This window comes from Carlito syrichta, unplaced genomic scaffold, assembly GCF_000164805.1.
Source record: "Carlito syrichta isolate Samal-C Ts95f unplaced genomic scaffold, Tarsius_syrichta-2.0.1 Scaffold316387, whole genome shotgun sequence".
In the NCBI taxonomy this organism is placed as follows: Eukaryota; Metazoa; Chordata; class Mammalia; order Primates; family Tarsiidae; genus Carlito; species Carlito syrichta.
The window spans coordinates 231,026-243,362 of NW_007260483.1; the positions used below are offsets into that span (position 1 = coordinate 231,026).

At 41.1% G+C, this 12,337-nt stretch overlaps 1 protein-coding gene across 1 annotated transcript; it reads left to right on the forward strand.

The window, feature by feature from the left end:
- The first annotated feature begins 1,874 nt into the window (after nt 1–1,874).
- On the forward strand, nt 1,875–10,764 carry SLFN14 (schlafen family member 14). Its single transcript, XM_008074283.1, has 4 exons — nt 1,875–2,956; nt 5,207–5,332; nt 6,221–6,935; nt 9,816–10,764. Exons 1-4 carry the CDS (start codon nt 1,897–1,899, stop codon nt 10,648–10,650), a joined length of 2,736 nt encoding a protein of 911 aa, XP_008072474.1. The 5' UTR covers nt 1,875–1,896; the 3' UTR covers nt 10,651–10,764.
- The last annotated feature ends 1,573 nt before the right edge of the window (nt 10,765–12,337 follow it).

Genomic DNA, 12,337 nt, shown 5'->3' on the forward strand with positions numbered 1-12,337 from the left:
GTGGCCGGGAGCGGCCACTGCACTCCAGTCTGGGCGACTGAGTGAGACTCTGACTCAAAATAAATAAATAAATAAATAAAAGAATCAGATTGACTTCTGTGATTCTTGATATAAACAGAACATTATGAGAAATTGCCCTAAGAAACCATAAAATACCATACTTACATATACCTTTAGAAGAGGTTCACATAGTTAAAAACAATTCCTCAGGTTGATTCTGGTTTTTCTGAAGGAAATGAGAAGGCAACCAAGAACAAACTGATGTCAGAGGAAACGTGAATGTCCTCCGGATGCCTGCTTTCCCCCTCTTCGTGAGTATATGTATATATAACACCCACAGGGCCCTTGCTTTGCAAAGATCACACAGAAGTGATGAATTCTCTTCTCCTAGAAGAATAATTTTGGTTGAGGTAGTCAATATTTTGCTTTGCAATTAGCCAAATGTAAGGGAGTCCTTTCTGAAATTTTTGCTTCAGAGCTCTAATTTCTTTTTTTGAGTCAGAGTCTCACTCTGTCACCCAGGCTGGAGTGCAGTGGCATGCTCACGGCCACCACAGCCTCAACCTGCTGTGCTCAGGTGATCCTTCCACCTCTGTCTTCCAAGAAGCTGGAACCACACACCCGGCTAATTTTTTGATTTATGGTAGAGACAAGGGTTCGCCAATTTGCCCAGGTTGGTCTCGAACTTGTGGGCTCAGGCAATCCTCTCGCCTCTGCCTCCCAAAGTGCTGGGATTACAGGCATGAACCACTGCGCCCAGCCAGCGCTCTAATTTCAATTTAGTTGGCTATTCTCTGGTGTATGAAGTAAAAGAAGAATTAAGCATAGTTAAATGACCATGCCTCTAAAACTCATATTGCTTTCCAAGTTTTAGAGGTTCCTAAAGCCCAGGGCAGAACTCTTAGGTGGGAAGGAAAACTTCGGCTCCTGCATTGCATTGTATATGAAGAAATGTACTTTTAGGATTTAGAACATGGGTAGAGCTAAAAATATTTCTGCATTTGGCATCAATTGCCATTCTTTTAGGAGTAGAGTAAAGCTTTTCATAATGTATAAAATAGCATATAAAAAATACCAAATTTTATGTTTGCTTTTATAGCAAGATCTTCTACAGCACATATACTACAAAACTATCCTTTCTTCATTCTCTAGTGCCTTTCTTTATTCCCCCCTTTGAATTGCATCAAAGAGCATCTTCTGAATTCAACCTCCGTTTCTGCATATTCTCTAACTTATTATTAACATATTATTTAACTTACTTGGGCTCTTGTACCAACCCATGGAGGGACTTTATATCTGGGCTTAATGTTGGTGTTTCCTGATTTTAAATAGTAATGGCTGAAAATGTTAGCAATTTAATTTTTCCATTATGGCAAATCGTAAGCATTTGACTTTACCTATGCCTATTCATGCTGACAAGGCTAAGGGTATTTGGCAAAGTGTTTAGAAAACAGTAATATCAAAGATGATTTCAATGTTTAAAATGTGTCTCCAGTAATTGATAGCTTTGAAGAAAATATTGTAAATATAGTAATAGCAGTTACATACATATCACTCAGTAGTATGTTCACTCCCCAGGCCCACCACTTTCTAGCTATGCTACCTTGGGAAAATTACTTATTATCATGTCCCAGTTTTGTTGTTTTCCTATGTAAAATGGAGATAATAACTGTCCCTAAATCTTATATTTGTTGTGAAAATAAATAACATGATACATATGAATCACTTACAAAAATTTTGACAGTTATTAAGTAGGCAATATGCATTAGCAGTTATAGTTTCTATTATTATTTATGTGTTCTAAGAAAATCTTGGAATTCTTGTTAATGTGGAAACATTTCTGTCTTGATTATAGGAATTTATTTCTGTTGTTTGGAGCACAGAGGGGATGCTGAAATGGAAAGTCTCAAGGTCGATATTGAAATGCCCTATCCTGAGAGAATAGTAGAAGTGGGCAAAGTGACTTTTGGAGAAGAGAACAGAAAGAAGATGACTAATAGCTGTTTGAAAAGATCTGAGAATTCTAAAATCATCCAGGCTATATGTGCACTGTTAAATTCTGGAGGGGGTGTGATCAAAGCAAAGATTGATGATGAAACCTATAGTTACCGATGCCATGGACTGGGACATGATTTGGAAACCTCCTTTCAAAAGCTCCTTCCTTCAGGTTCACAGAAATACCTTGACTACATGCAGCAGGGGCACAATCTCCTGATTTTTGTGAAGTCATGGAGCCCAGATGTTTTCAGTATCCCACTAAAGATTTGCAGCTTGCACTCCAATTTATATCAGAGAGATGTGACATCCGCTATCAACCTGAGTGCCAGCAGTGCTCTGGAGCTTCTCAGAGAGAGGGAGTCTAGAGCCCAGAGGGGAAGACCAAGGATAAAGGAGTTGCATCCCCAGCAAGTTCTCAACAGATACATTCAGGAAGAAGAAGACATGAGGATGTCTGCCTCAGAATTTTTTAAAAAGGAAAAACTCACATTTAAGGAGAAACTCAACTTTACTGAGTCAACGCACGTTGAGTTTAAAAGGTTCACCACCAAAAAGATTGTACCTCGGATTAAGGAAATGCTGCCTCATTATGTTTCTGCATTTGCCAACACTCAAGGGGGATATCTAATTATTGGGGTAGATGATAAGAGCAAAGAAGTATTTGGGTGTAAGAGGGAAAAAGTGAACCCTGACTTACTAAAAAAAGAAGTAGAAAACTGCATAGATAAATTGCCAACATTCCACTTCTGTCATGAGAAACCAAAGGTGAATTTCACTACCAAAATCCTGAATGTGTACCAAAAAGATGTCCTGTATGGCTACGTCTGTATAATTCAAGTGGAGCCCTTCTGTTGTGTAGTGTTTGCAGAGGCCCCAGATTCCTGGGTCATGAGAGACAATTCTGTTACAAGGCTGACAGCTGAGCAATGGGTGGTCATGATGCTGGATCTTCCATCAGGTAAAGAGGGAGTGAAGTTATCACCCAGTCAGCAGGGTATTCAGTCATGTATTTTAGTTTAAAAATAGAATTTGTGCCAGGTGCAGTGGCTCATGCTTGTAATCCCAGCACTTTGGGAGGCAGAGGCGAGAGGATTGCCTGAGTCCAGGGGTTTGAGACCAGCCTGGGCAACTAGGTGAGACCTCCTCTTTACAATAAATCAAAACATTAGCCAGACGTGATGGTGCATGCCTGTAGTCCCAGCTACTTGGAAGGCTGAAGCGGAAGAATCACCTGAGCCCTGCAGGTCAAAGCAGCAGTGGCTGTGAGCGTACTACTGCACTTGAGCCTGGGCAACAGAGTGAAACTCTGACTTAAACAAACAAACAAATATAATTTGTTTTTTCTTTTTCTTTTTTTTGAGTTAAAGTCTCACTCTGTCACCCAGCCAGGAGTGCAGTGGCACATTACAGCCACTACAGCCTCAGGCAATCCTCTCACCTTGGCCTCCCAAAGTGCTGGGATTATAGGCATGAACCACTACACCCACCCTAATTTATTTTTTCTTATATATGTTTTCCCATTACAAGAAATGTTTTTAGTTCCAAAGATTCAGAGTACATACTCTTTGGGGGTCAAGAAATGTTTGGATTTCAACCTATTTGGGGAATGTTCTAGCATGCCATCAATCATGAAATAGGGAAGTTTTCTTTTATTTTCTTTCTTTCTTTTTTTTTTTTTTTGAGTTGGAGTCTCATTCTGTCACCCAGACGAGTGCAGTGGCCGCTCCTGGCCACCGTAGCCTCGACCTGCTGGGCTCCGGCGATCCTTCCGCCTTAGCCTTCCAAGTAGCTGGAACTACAGGCGCGTGCTACCACGCCTGGCTAATTTTTGATTTATTGTAGAGATGAGGTCTCGCCAAGTTGCCCGGGCGGGTCTCGAACCCGCGGGCTCAGGCAATCCACTCACCTCAGCCTTCCAAAGGCGCAGGATTACAGGCTGAGCCACCGAGCCCAGCTGGGAAGTTTTCTTTTCATGCACTGAAAAGGCCTGTTGAAAAAATTTTGCAAGCAGACTGTCCTAGTAAAAATAGGAATAGTCTTATTCTAACGATGATATTCCAGAGAAACATTGTTTAAGAACGACTCTCCAGTAAATCTTTCAAAGAAAACATTGTTGATAAATTTGAATTGTTTCAGTAACATTAGGAGCTAACACCATAAACCATTGGGTTTGGGGCACCACCAAGTGAGGAAAAATGATGCAAAAACAAATGCTGGGGCAAGGGGATTTAGGGGAAGAAGGACCCTAATGTTTTCACTGCCCTTACAGTTTTGCTAGGAATCAGCCTTGGGGATTTCTAATCAATTCATAAAGGATTTACAGGCTGAACTAAACTTATGAACTTGCCTTCACAGTAGGTATGTTCCAAATTTTATAATTGAGACTTGAGTGATTAGGGAATTTTTTCTGATTATTCTTTCTCTATCCTGCTCTCTCTCCTTCCCCTCCCCCACCATCCTAAAGATCTCACCACTTTGATTTCATCTAACCTTAAATGAGAACTTTATAACTATAACAATATTTTTTAAAATACTGTGCTTGGGCCAGGCTCAGTGGCTCAGCCTGTAATCCTAGTACTTTGGGAGGCCAAAGCGAGTGGATTGCCTGAGCCTATGGGTTCGAGACGAGCTCGGGCAACTTGGCGAGACCTCATCTCTACAATCAAATAAAAAATTAGCCAGGCGTGATAGCGTGCGCCTGTAGTTTTGGCTATTTGGAAGGCTGAGGCAGAAGGATCGCTGGAGCTCAGCAGGTCGACACTGGGTTGGCTGTGAGTGTGCCACTGCACTCCAGCCTGGGCGACAGATGGCGACAGAGTGAGACTCCAACTCTAAAGAAAAAAAAATACTGTTCTTAACCTTTGCTTATCCCCACTAGATGCTTTTTTTTCTTAGAGATGACCTGGACTTAGGATATTAGAGTTGAAAGGAAGTTTAGGGATCATCATATCACACTTGTGTGAGAGAGCAGTAAAATGGTTTGCCTAAGCCGAGTCACATAGTGAATTAGAATATGCATGACATGACCCCTGCAGGAATTCTCAGACTCTCTTTCCCAAAATATGTGAACTGTTTGAGGCACAGTAAATGTGATAGCAGTTCAGGTATCTTGCACATGACAGGACTCCAGTAGATAGAGCAATACAAAGAGTTCTTTTACTTTCTAAAAAAATTTTAATCTGAAACAACTTTCTATGTAATTGTCTAGCTCCTAGTCTGGCTGCAGACTGCTGCCCTTACCTAATTTCATCAACTTCATGTGTACTAAGAAGTAGAGCATATCCCATTAAGGTCCTGGAATTTAAGGAGGCTCTGCAACGACGTTTATTTCCAGGTATTCCCTCTTGATTTCAGTTGAGGGGACTATTTGTTTCCTAAAATTAAGTTGGGAGGTATTGGTAGTAATTAGTCCAGGTCTTTCTCCTTAGAGAAAGTCAAATATGGGACTTAGCAGACATGTGATCCTAAAATTATATATATCTTGTTTCCCAGTCATCTGAACCCCACTATACTATTTCTGTGTGTTTTTGAGCTTCCAGTCACATATGGCTTTTGTTCTCCAAATTTGAAAGTGTTGGGAATTTCTTAGGTTTCTACCATAGAAGAACTGCCCTTAACTTTCCAACACAGAAGGAACCACTGGGTCACGTAAACTTCTTCTAAAGCAGGGTTTTTCAATACCACTGTCATTGGGGTCAGTCACTTCTTTTATAGGGAGGGAGTACACTGTGAATTATAGGATAATTGGCAGCATTCCTGGTTTATATCCACTACATGCCAGTAGAATACTTTCAGTTGTAACAATCAAAACTTCTCTAGACATTGCCAAATGTCCCAGGAGGAAGAGGAGGCAAAATTGCTACTGGTTAAGAATCATGGGTCTGAAGGAAAGCTCTTATTTTTCCAAAAGCATCAGGTCCACAAAACAACCCTTAACAGGAAATATTGTCTATCTTTTCAACAATGTTCCAGTAATAGTGGACCATCTGGGATTGAGGAGAGGGCTCTAGGAGACTGTCCTTTGAAGACCCTGACAGCTTTCCCCTGTACTATAGCTGCAGAAATAAGAATCTGATCACAGCCCTGGGCTGTGAAAAGGGGGTGCTTTCTTTGCACACAAGAAAACCTATCGTTCCATGACTAGAGTTTTTTCTTCTTACAATGTTGCAGAAATACTTATGCTTTTGTAAGTTTTGATAACTTCAATTCTTTGAATTTTCAGTGACACAGGAAGAGCTACAATTTAAACCAGAATCCCTCTGTAAGAAGCTATTTTCAGATCACCAAGAACTGGAAGATTTAATGAAGACACAGATACATCCTTGTTCTCAGGGAATTGTGATATTTTCTAGAAGCTGGGCTGATGATGTTGGCTACAGGAAAGAAAACAATGTCCTCTGCGATGCTCTCCTAATAGCAGTCAACAGCCCCCTCGTACTCTATACAATCTTAATACAACCCAGTTGGCTTGGAGGACTTGAATATGTCAGAAACACTGCTCATCAGTTAAAGCAGAAACTGCAAACTATTGGTGGTTACACAGGGAAAGTGTGCATCATTCCAAGGTTGATACACCTGACCAGCACACAGTGTAGACCTGGTGAGATCTCTGTGCACTACCCTCAATCTTATAGACTTGCTAATGAGGAAGAAATGGAAGACTTGTTGCAGGCCCTTGTGGTGGTCTCCCTGTGCTCTAGATCTCTTCTGAGTGATCGACTAGGCTGTGAATTTTTCAACTTGCTCATAGCGGAGCAGAGCAAGTTACTTTCTGAGAGCCTTCAGGAGACACGTGAATTGTTCATCCACTGCTTTCCGGGGACCAGGAAGACGGCCCTAGCCATAAAGATCATGGAGAAAATTAAGGATTTGTTCCACTGCAAACCAAAAGAGATCCTCTATGTTTGTGAAAGTGACTCCCTAAAGGATTTTGTGACGTAAGAATTTTACCAACTAAACACACAAAAAATATTGTCTATCTTTTCAACAATGTCACACAAGAAATTTGTGTTTTTAGTATAAGGATTTGCGATGCTTAGTTGCATAAATGCAAGAGTCCAAACTATATACTCATTTCCAAATGATTAGGGAGTTGTGGGAACCAAAGAGAGGCCCAAACTTTACCTGGATGATGTCTACTTGTATACCTAATCCTGAATTGTACCCCATGTCTTTAAAATTATATATATATTTATATATTTTGTGTGAGTGTGCATCTCTTTCATATATATATATGAAAAAATGATCACACAAAAAAATGATCAAGGAGTTGACCTACAAACAGATAATTTACAATGTTTAAGTTTAAATATTTCATTGTAAATAAGCCAAGTATGCATAACTTTGTAGAACTAGAATTTTTTTCACAATCTGTGGCCTTAGTTTTAAGAAAAGTAGAAGTGAACCTATTTTGCTTTAAATATACTTTTTGCTTGATATTTAATGTTTTAATGCTATAGGATGTTTCAGCTAATTAGGCATTGGATCTAGCAGAAACTTGAATTTAAATGCAATTTGATTTTGTTTATAAAATATTTTCATGTTTTGACTTGTTCTGCACCAGTAATTTTAGGAAACATGCAAATTTGCTTTGAATTTAAATTTCTAGCTTTCAATTTAGTAAAATAAATTGGTCATTATATAATTCAGCAAACAAGGGCAAAATTGTTATGATTTTTGGTTTGGTTTACTTATTCAACAAATTATATGGATCACTGCTTATATGCTATACTTTGTGCTACATTCATTGTCAGAGGGGAAAACATATTGAAGATCTTCCATTAAAAAAATAATGTGGTGTTCGCTACGGCAGCACATATACTAAAATTGGAATGATACAGAAATTAGCATGGCCCCTGTGCAAGGATGACACACAACTTTGTAAAGTGTTCCATATTTAATAGTAATAATAATAATAATGTGAACATTGTGTAGTTAGTATAATAATAAAGATATGCTTCTTTTAACTTAGGCTGGAGGTTGGTTGGCAAATACTACCCAGGGAAGGACCCTTGGGCACACTCTTAAAAAGTCAGTAGGAGAAGTGAATGAAGTGAGGAAGGCTTTCTAGGCAAAGGGAACAGCAAGTTGAAAGGCATGGAGACACCGGAGAACCAGAATAGTGGCTTTGATTGAAACAGTGAGAAAATTTGGGCATATAGCATGTGGTGATGTTGGAAAGGAGGCAGATAGATTAGGAAGTATCCTGTGGAGTGTGCTAAGGACTATGTATGCTCTTTATTAAGCTTTTAGCTAAGTTTTAGAATATCCCAGTCAAAAGGCTAATTTAGCAAATATTTACTCAATCCCTAATGAGAGAGATATACAAAGATGGCTAAGAATCAGTGTTTTATTTTCCTTTTTCCTTTGAGTCCACACAATCCAAATGGGAAGAGAAGAATATAAATAGTTATAATTCAAGGCATAGAGAGTAAAGCTCCAGAAACAGCATAGGTAAAATCAGGGACTCTGTAGGAATGAGTGGTATTATTTGAATCCAAATTAGAGGAGGCAAGAAACAACAAAATTTGTTAAGACAAAAATATATATGCTAAAACATACTACAAAGGAAAATTGAGCTAAGTAAATGAGGTAGCACCAGGAGGCATAGCCCCATAGATTTTTCGCCCTACTTCACTTGTCATAGAAGTCAGCAACCTCTTGATAGTTTCCTTACCAAAAACTAAAGAAGTTTTTGGCTTTATATTACAAGTGAGTGGGAAAAACAGAATATACTTTAGAGGAATTTTTGTGTGTGTGGGTGTGTTGGAATGCATTCTGTTGCCTAGACTGGAGTGTAGTGGCACAATCACAGCCACCACAGCCTCGACCTGCTGGGCTCAGGCAATCCTTCCGCCGCAGCCTTCCAAGTATCTGGAATCACGGGTGGGCTCCACCACACCCAGCTAATTTTTTTTTTTGAGTTGGAGTCTCACTCTGTTGCCCAGACTGGAGTGCCATGGCTACTCCCAGCCACCGCAGCCTTGACTTGCTGGGCTCTGGCGATCCTTCCACCTCAGCCTTCCAAGTAGCTGGAACTACAGGTGAGCGCTACCACGCCCGGCTAATTTTTGATTTATTGTTGAGATGAGGTCTCGCCAAGCTGCCCAGGTGGGTCTCGAACCCATGGGCTCAGGCAATCCACTCACCTCCCAGCCTCCCAAAGGTGCAGGATTACAGGCTGAGCCACTGAGCCCAGCTTAATTTTTTGATTTGTTGTAGAGACAAGGTCTCACCAAGTTGCCCAGGCAGGTCTTGAACACATGGGCTCAGGCAGTTTTCTTGTTTCTGCCTCCCAAAGTGTTGAGATTATAGGCATGAGCCACTGCACCTGGCTTCTTTAGAGGAATTTGAATTAGCCTTTGCTTCTTTTGTGTATACAAATTATGATATGCCTCTGGGATGACTGTTCTCTAGATGTGCACAGGATAGAAAGTACAGAGATGGTAATAATAAGCGTAAGTTACTTTGGAGATTTCCTTTAGATGTAAAGAGAGTGTGTTCAAGGATTGACAGGTAGCAGAAATAGACTCCTACTAATAGCAATAATAAACTCTCCTGCCTTGTTTCATCTCAGAAGTTTCACTTGCAGATTTAACTAGTTAACCCCAAAGAGTAGGGTGTAAAATTATTATGCGTTCTGTCTGTCAGGTAACTTGTAAGCAGAACAGTTTTGCTATTCACCACACCATTGAATTAATGAATCAGTCTGCAGAGGAGAATTAGCCTCTGATTCCAATATAGAAGAAAGTCACGAATGCTGGTGCTCTCATTGTTTATATAGGCCTGAAGCTTTGTTTTCTTTTTCACCCTTACAGCCAACAAACTGCCTGCCAAGCTGTGACGCGGAAAACCTTCATGCAAGGGGAGTTTCCAAAGATTAAACACATAGTGACGGATGAGACTGAGAATTTCTGCAGCAAATATAGTGATTGGTACATGAAGGCTAAGAACATCACCCATCCAAAGGTGAGGGGGACTGGAAGTGAACACCCTCATCATGGGATTCTCTGGCTTTTTCTGGACCCTTTCCAAGTTCATCACACTGATACCAACGGCCTTCCTTCTCCACATGCTCAGTTTCCTAGAAAAACAATCACCAATGGAATTTATTGTGCTCTGGAAATAGCAAAGATCATGAAAGAAGAAATGAAGAGGATCCAAGAAAGTCCTCCCCTCAACATGTCTCCAGACACATTGGCATTGTTCAGAGAGGTTGCCTATGAGGAAGTAATGTGGGCCCAGGCTCTGCCTGGAGTGTATGAGACAAAGACTAACCTTTCAGAAGAACAAATAGCAAACTACACAGCAGAACGATGTCACAGTCTGTTCCAATGTGGCTATCTGCCCAAAGACATAGCAATTCTGTGCAGGAGAGGGGAGGACAGAGAACGCTATAAGTGTGCACTGTTAAAAGCAATGGGGTTAATTGAGACCCAAGGAGCATCAGAGGTTGTTTTCAGCCAGGTCACTGGTGTTTGGGGCAATCATATTGTTTTAGACAGCATTCAGCAGTTTTCGGGCCTGGAGAGGACTATTGTATTTGGGCTTAGTTCAGAATGTGCTCAGTCAGAGGAGTTTCATAAGCTCTGCTTTGCCTCAAGAGCCATTAAACACCTCTACCTGCTTTATGAAAAGAGGGCAGCCTTCTGAAAATTATTACAGATAATACAGGAGGCCACAAAGAGCAGAGTTCCTTCTCCCAGACAGGTAGGTGGCAGCAATTCTTTTTTAATATTACAAGTGAGAAAATCAAGGTACATCAGTTGGCCTGGAGTCACAGAAATGTCCCTTGGGGCTGAGTCTTCCACTCTATTTCAGTGCCACCGGCCTTTTCCCAGTTCACTTCACCTCCTCCCTGGACAATTACAGGGTGCCCTACCCCCAACTTTCCTAGCCCAAACCAGCTGTCATCCTGTCAACCAGAGAGGTTGTCCTCAAATAGAGAATTTATTCTATAAAGATCCCCTGCTAATGCACCTTCAGACAGTCCCCACAACCTTCAAACCAATCCAGTTTTCAAGACATTCCATGATAAGCCCTGACTTACTCCTCTCCCTACAACATCCTTTATCATACTTCTATCTCCCAATGTTTCTAATGCACCACAGCCTCACTGGCCTATTTTTTGGGTGATTGTAGGATAGCCCCCAAGTTAGTTGCTTTGGCTGGTGTCTCAGGGGTCTCAAGATTTAGAGGTCCAGAACTTGATTATCTCTTTGCACCAAGTCTAAGTCAGTCTTGTGATGATTTATGATAACCAAGCTTATAAAACAACGAATGCATACATAATTATTGTGTTATTTTACCTTGAGGACTGTAGTAACAAGTAGGCCAGGTGCTTTTACTAATCAGTGCATTCAATAGTAACTCAGGAAGCCAAATTGCATGAACATAGCCTTGCAGTATGGGAAGTTAGTAATCTGATTCAAATGTTAGAAGTCTTCAGGCTATATCAAACTATTGCAATATCTACAAAATAAGAATGCTATCATTTCTAAAATATATTTCTTTTTCTTTTTTGAGTCAGGGTCTCATTCTTTGCCCAGACTGGACTGCAGTGGTACAGTTATGGCTCACTGCAGCCTTGACCCCTTGGGCTCAGGTGATCCTTCCACCTCAGCCTCCTGAGTAGCTGGGACTACAGGTGTATGTCGCCATGCCTGGCTAATTTATTTTTTATTTTTTTGTAGACGCAAGGTCTTGCTATGTTGTCTAGGCTGGTCTTGAACTCCTGGGCTCAAGCAATCCTCCAACCTCGACCTCCCAGTGTTCTAGGATTACAGGTGTAGACCACTGTGCCCAGCCAAAAATAAAGATATTTCTATCACAAGGACTAGACAGGTCCAGACAGGTCAGGATTACAACTTAAAGCCAATTTAGAATGTTAAGCATGACTGGTTCAATATTCTCTATATTCAGATGAAGTTTGCTTTTTCCTCCAAGTTTCTTTTTTTTTTTTTTGAGTTGGAGTCTCAATCCGTTGCCTGGACTGGAGTGCAGTGGCCGTTCCCGGCCACTGCAGCCTTGACCTGCTTGGCTCCGGCGATCCTTCCGCCTCAGTCATCCGAGTAGCCAGAATTACAGGCATGCGCTACCACGCCTGGCTGATTTTTTGATTTATTGTAGAGATGAGGTCTCGCTGCCCAGGCGGGTCTCGAACCCACGGGCTCAGGCAATCCACTCACCTCAGCCTCCAAAGGCGTGGGATTACAGGCTGAGCCACTGAGCCCGGCTTCCTCCTAGTTTCTAATGTTTCCAGGTTGGCTACCAACCTTCCTCTTACTCCCCTCAAGACAAACACACTTTGTTCACATTCTCTACAGATACGAATATACTC